Source organism: Anser anser (genome assembly GCF_964211835.1).
Source record: "Anser anser genome assembly, chromosome: 1".
Classification (NCBI taxonomy): Eukaryota; Metazoa; Chordata; class Aves; order Anseriformes; family Anatidae; genus Anser; species Anser anser.
In genome coordinates this window covers 141694773-141701355 of record NC_139720.1, presented here as the reverse complement: position 1 = coordinate 141701355, position 6583 = coordinate 141694773, and the positions used below count along the sequence as shown (strand labels likewise).

At 42.6% G+C, this 6583-nt stretch overlaps 1 protein-coding gene across 1 annotated transcript; it reads left to right on the top strand.

The window, feature by feature from the left end:
* LOC310900016 (lysozyme g-like) lies at positions 1-6463 on the top strand (the record flags this gene model as incomplete). The annotated part of the gene is made up of 4 exons (XM_083837233.1): positions 1-53; positions 631-819; positions 2201-2385; positions 3162-6463. 4 exons carry the CDS (start codon positions 1-3, stop codon positions 3287-3289), a joined length of 555 nt encoding a protein of 184 aa, XP_083693359.1. The 3' UTR covers positions 3290-6463.
* Between the last annotated feature and the right edge of the window lie 120 nt (positions 6464-6583).

Below are 6583 nucleotides of genomic sequence, written 5' to 3'. Positions count from 1 at the left end.
ATGTCAACATGTCTAGAGTTTCAGAGTCTGCAAACTGGAACGGTTAGCACCAGGTGTGTGATAATTTGGTTGCTCATTTCCCCTCAAATCCATGCACAGGCCTGCGGCAAATCCAAGTCCTTGACCATCAGTGCCAAGTGAGCAGATATTTACACCATGACAAAGATCCTACTTGGGCACATACCTCTCTGTTGGGAAGGGAGGGGCCTTTGAGATGCTACGAGGAATATTCAAGACCATCACAGAGAAGACACAAGGTCCACTGGGCACATTCAATCCCTGCCGTCAGACCTGTTTTTCTCTCTCCCTTATGAGGGTTTTGTCACGATCTAAGTTTTTGAATGTTTCCCTAGTGTAACCTTAAATTAAAAGAAATAAATCTGGAACTAATCCAAACAAAGGCTTGGATTTAAAATAGACACACCTTTTAGTCTGCACATTATAGAACTGCCCTCTGGTTTTGAAAAAAAATATCTTTTTCTATTAGCCGTCTATTGATATCTAGGCTACTTCACAAAAATTAGTTGATTCTGTTAGTGCCTCTCTCTAAAGAGATTCAAAAGGATTCCAAACATCAGCTCAGTCATAATAACCATTTGAACAATTTGTTTCTGATTTTTAAAATGAAAGGAAAAGCGATGCACGTTTTGCTGTAGGAGTTCCTGCTTCAGAGAAGTTTGCTGAAAAAGATTTGAAGAACATGGAGAAATATAAAGCCAAGATTATGAAAGTCAGCAACAGCGAGTATGTTGATCCAGCTGTGATAGCCAGTATTATCTTGATGGTCATATGCTGGGACACTACTGAAGGATGGTATGGGTGACCACAGAAATTGATTTGTTTTAATGCAAGTATGGCCTCTTAAAAACAGAAATCTCATCCTTGTTTTTTGAAGCAGAAAGCTTCAGTAGGGGCCTCATTGAAAGGCAACCCCTAATCTTGCTGCCAAGACATTGGGTTCAGCTGAGCAAAAGTTTACATCTCTTTCGAGGCAAGAAGTAGAGAGGTGGGACTTGGCAAGGGAAGATCGCAACCTGGCCTGTTCCCCATCCCAGCCCCTCACCCCCTCTAAAACTTGGAGCGATATCTTGGCTGGCTATTATTACTTAAATTAGGCAGGTCCAGCGGTAAGGGCTGTCACGCTCCACTGCCAGAGAAATGCAGTACAGTCCCAAGAGAAAGACGGATAAAAGGTAAAGGAAATGAAATGCTGCATCAAGCACCGTGCTGCTTACTCAGCTCAGACTTTCCGAGTTTGAAGTATTTTGTGAAGTATGATAGGCCTAGCCAGAACTGGCTACAGTGTCCACCAGAAGGCTTTTTTTTTTTTTTTCCTTTCCCCAACACTTTTCAGACAACTTTTTGGCCAAATATAACTGGCATCGACCCATTTTCCAGCTGCCAGCACCAGGGGAGGGATGCTGGTTAGTATCAGGGCAAGAGCAGCTGGCATCTACATGATGAAACTGCTGCTTGCTTCCCAGGGCTCTCTGGGGAACGAGGAGATTAATTGTTCCTATTTCATACTTTAGATAATAAATCTTGTTTCAAAAACCTTTTTTTAACTAAGTGTAGAGGCCCAGAGGCTGCAGCTGCATGCAGTCAGGTTAATTACCCTTTATGCACCGCAGGGACTGAGCTAGCGGGGGGAATCTTGCTTCATTATTCATGCCTACACTCATGCCTCACTTGTTTGCCAAGTTGTACGCTTATCCGTACAATCCCCAAACATTTGCTGCACACATTCAGATACACTTCCCTGTGACCCCCATCCCTCTGAGGGCTGCACTGCACTACCTCGCGGGTAAGAGGCAAAGCTGCTCCTCCTGCCCTGGGAAGAGCAGAACAGAGACAGAGCCAGGGGCCGCCCCGAGGCAAAACAGTGTTTTTGGCACACTTGAGGCAGATGGGGAGGACAGGAGCAATGGTCTTACAGCTGAAAATCCTTACACAGCAGTAACGCTGTGATTGGCACCCTGTCGTCTTTGCAGCAGCAGCTGTCTTGGTTTTATAAGGCTCGGATAGACAGAGGTGGGGCAGGCACTCCTCTCCCATGCAGTGCACCCATAGTCTGATGTTCATGCATCTGTTGGCTTTGCCCACTCCTTGGGCTGACCTTGCTTCCTCTCTGCACAACAAAAACAGTTAAACTATGAGAGTAAAGATCAAAATGAGTACAGGCAGCCTGTAAGTGATGAAGAGCTCTAAACTTTTTTTTTTTTTCCTGGTGCATTGATATTCCTTTCTTCCAGGCTGACAAATGGCATAAGACTGTTGGGACACGGGACAGTGAAGAGCATGTAAGACAAGGCACAGGGATTTTGTGTTGGATGATAAAAATCCAGAATAAATTCCCAACGTGGAAAAAGGAACAGCAGCTCAAAGCCATGGCTTTGTCAGCTCTAAAATGGCAGCTTTATAACACTTCACACATATAAAAGTCAAGCATGGTAACGCTGTAAAATTGAGCACTTAAAAAAACTAAACACATCCCAGTCCCCCTGCTCATTTTATTGCTGTGTGGAATAGTATTTCATTGTACTCACCAAAAGGAATAGAAAAATATGATGTGTTTAGCTTTCTAGCAGACTTTTGGAAAACTCAGCAAATATCATGACATTTTTCAGTTGCAAGCTTTTTTTTTCTCTTCACCCTCCCATTTGCTTTCTTTTATATTTCTATGCCTACCTATAAAAAGCTACAATCCATACAACTCCAAAGACAGACCTTAATTCACATTAATTCCTAAACCATATGGTCCTCACTGAAGGAAACATGGTTTATTCTTGAGCAGCGATCACAGCTGAAGACGTCACTGTAGCTGGGGCCCTTTATTCCAACTACAATACGTCTGAGGTTATTAATGCCATTAGAGTTGAAGGAATACGAACAAAAGGAAACAGTCCTACAACTGAAGATGTTAGATTAGCAAAATACAGCAAGGAGATAATGAGCACCAAGTCTGGATGCAAATCATGATTTCTGCACAATGCTAAGACACAAATGGAACACCCCAGTGACAAAAGCAGCTGAAAATGCTAATACTGTGGCCAAAAATGCTGGTGAAAAGAGACGCACAAACTAAAACAATACATTTAGGTTGTGACTTTTGTGTACTGAAGAAATATCACCTCTGTTTAAGTGTTTCTTTCTCATTTCAGGTGGGATTTCAGCCTATAATGCAGGACCTAGTAATATCCAGTCCTACAAAGGAATGGATATTGGCACAACACACAGTGAGTACGCCAATGATGCAAGAGCCAAGATTTTTAAGAGAAATGGTTACTAAGAAAGATATCTGAGTAATGATTAGATTTGAGTTACTGCTTGGAAATTTTCTCCTATTTAAAAAAAATATATCCTGCATTTCTCCCCCAGAAATGGGCTGGGGTTTGGGGGGTGGGGGGAGTGAGGGGTGTGCAAAATAAAGGCTTCCCAGACTGTATGCACAGCTCAACCAAGGGAAGAGATTATGTGTCTCTACTAAGCACCTGTTAGACCACAACTGGAGTGGAATTGTTTTAGGCCCCTTGACACTGGGAAGACCAATTAAGTAGAGGGAAGTCTGCAGAGAGCCCCAAGCTGGTTGGGGTTGGAGAACCCCATGAGGAGAGAGAGCTTCAGGGGCACCTAATAGCAGACCCCTCCTTATCTGTAGGAGATAGAATCATAGAATCGTTAATATTAGAAAACTTGTTGTTATCTGCAAATTTACTGAGGGTGCACTCAATTCCCTCGTGCAAATTATCAATAAAGATATTAAAGAGGATGGGCCCCAACACCGACCCCTGGGGAACACCACTGGTGACCGGTCACCACCTGGATTTAACTCCAATCACCACCACTCTGGGCCCAGCCATCTGGCCAATTTTTAACCCAGCAAAGAGAGTACCTGTCCAAGCCAAGGGCTGCCAGCTTCTCCAGCAGAATACTGTGGGAGAACACGTCAAAGGCTTTGCTGAAGTCTAGGTAGACTACATCAACAGCCTTTCCCTCATCCATCTGGTCATAGGAGATGAGGTTGGTCAGGCAGGACTTGCCTCTCATGAGCCTATGCTGGCTAGGACAGATCCCCTGAGTAACTGAGGGGGATGGAGCCAGGCTCCTCACAATGGTGCAAGGTGGGAGGACAAGTGACAGACATAAGATGAAAGAAGAGAGGCTTACGCCAGTTCAAAGTCTGTATTCTGCATGTAACTTTTTCTCCCACGAAGACAGCTGGACAGCGGTGCAGGAGGTTGGACCAGAGATCTGCAAACTACCTGCTAACCTGAATTTTCCTGTCGTCTCAAGTCAGCTCATTTGTTTCTTCCACAAAAAGACAGCGTCTCTTACCTGTGCTTCATGAAGAGTCACAAGCAGGACAATGCTCCACTAACAAAGTTATATGGACACACATTATGTTTTTGCACTCTGGTTGGTTCAGGTTTTACACCTGAGGACAAACCTTTAGCAAACACGTCTCTATAGAGAAAATCTGGGAAGTTCTCATCACAGACTGACTGCTGTGACCTCGGAGCAAATACAATTTGAGAAACACTCAAACTTACACATACATTAAAAAAAAGAAAAAAGTACAATCTCCTTTTTCGTAAAAACTGCCAGCCTGTCAGCAGTAGGCATCTCCTTAAGCTAAATATTACCATGGAATAACAGGTGCTATCTAAAATGTTGTCCATTCTCTGTACCTGGGAAGCAGTGATTAGCTCTGCTCTAACTTTGGTAGCTTACCTAACACTTTGTAAATTGCGCCAAGCCAAGCAAGTTTGCTCATTAATACATTCTTTTCAGTTTACATTTCAGTACTTTTGAAGGTTGCAGCATCTGCAGCGTAATGAATCCTGTATTTGGATACATACTGTGTATAACAACCGGCAGTGCTCCCTCTGTTGGGGATTCACCAGGCCGCAGCGCTGTGGACACAAATCCCAAACATGCTTGGTAAGGGCTGAGAGATCCCGGCTTTGTCACTTTAGGCCACCATTCTTAGCGAAGGTCTAATACCTGCTGTCCCTCAACAGCAATGTGAGCAGACTATGTGCCTGCTTTCCTGGGTGCCAGTACTTGTGCCATCTCTTTTAAGCATGCTCAGTACTTTGGATGCACTACATGTCCTTCTTCAGGGCTGAAATTTCAGCTTTACCGAGTATCTCTCTGTGGGAACATGGAAACCACCACACGGACTGTAGGTACACTGCAGCACAAGATGCTGTGCAGATACTGAAAGGAAGGAGGGAAGCAAGAAAACCAACATTCATTTATCTGCCTCATTTTTTCCTTGCTACTCTATATCCTTTGGACTGACATCAGTCTTTTTTGCGTCCTTCTGACTGCAGCCTGTAATTCCTTGAAAAATTGAGTTTTTTCAGCTCAATTTTGCATTTCTGCCTTTGGCCTGTCTGCAGCAGCCATTGCACTCTTCAGTGTACTACTGCGCCTATCCTTTGTCCTTCTCCTGCACACAATATCTCTAGCTTTTATGTCCCTCTACTGATACGCCTATTCCTTTGAACTCCTACTGGTTTTTACTCTTCTCTGCAAGCATGCAGAAAGGATAAACATTCGTTTTCAGCCACTTGTATCCCTCTGATCTTCTCACAACATACAGTCATTAAGATTAACTCCTCTACAGTGCCTCTAGTGTGGGAGAGGCTCACAGCACGGTAAACTATGGAATTTATGCTTGCTGGCATGAAAATTACTTTATCATTTGATAGAGCAACAGCTTCCTAATTTTAGCCACAATTCTTAAACTGTAAATAGAAATAGTCTTTAAATCATTGCACACAGCACTATTCAAGATAATCCCATGAAAGGTGTTATTTTTTATGTTTGGAGCTCATAATTACTAACCTAAATCAAACAAATATGCTTTAAGGTCTCCAGATTTCTTAAGTCTGCAATATTAGCATGAGAAAAGCATTAACTTTCACACAGACTACAGCTCTTAGGCTATTATTACTAAACACTCAGAATCAAGAAATACGTATGCAGTGACACAGCATGTTTCCTGAAAGACAAACTGTACAACCTAACAAGATGTGAATCACTCCTTCTGTCACTCCCAAATGGGGAGTTCAGGTCCCTATTTTAAGATACATGTGAAGCCAGATGAGACTGTCTGCTAAGAAACAAGTTTGATATTTGAATGACAAAGCCTGACTCAATAAATTAAGCTGTCAATGGATATCCAGTCAGTTCTCAAATAACTTTTGAACAGAAGCCATTTCAATTCCTGTTCTTTTCTTAGCACAGTAAAGGTAGAGTCATGCACCTTTGTTGTAAACCTTTACTATTAGCTGAGAAATGCACTAACCATCATTACTTATATCTAGTCTGCTTACTTTCCTGCTTATCTAACCTTGTTTATAAAGGTCTCTAAAAGCTGGCCATAAACTGCAATAATCTAACCAAAATGTTTAAACATGAAGTAAAAACCCCAGCCATCTAGTATTTCAGGCAAACGTTAGCAACACTGGATTTTATATTTGTGCACATGTAACCCTTCCACAAATCTTTTAATCATCAGCGTCATCTCTGCCACTTGTACCAGACGTGGTAAGAATTAAGCTTCCATTTCATA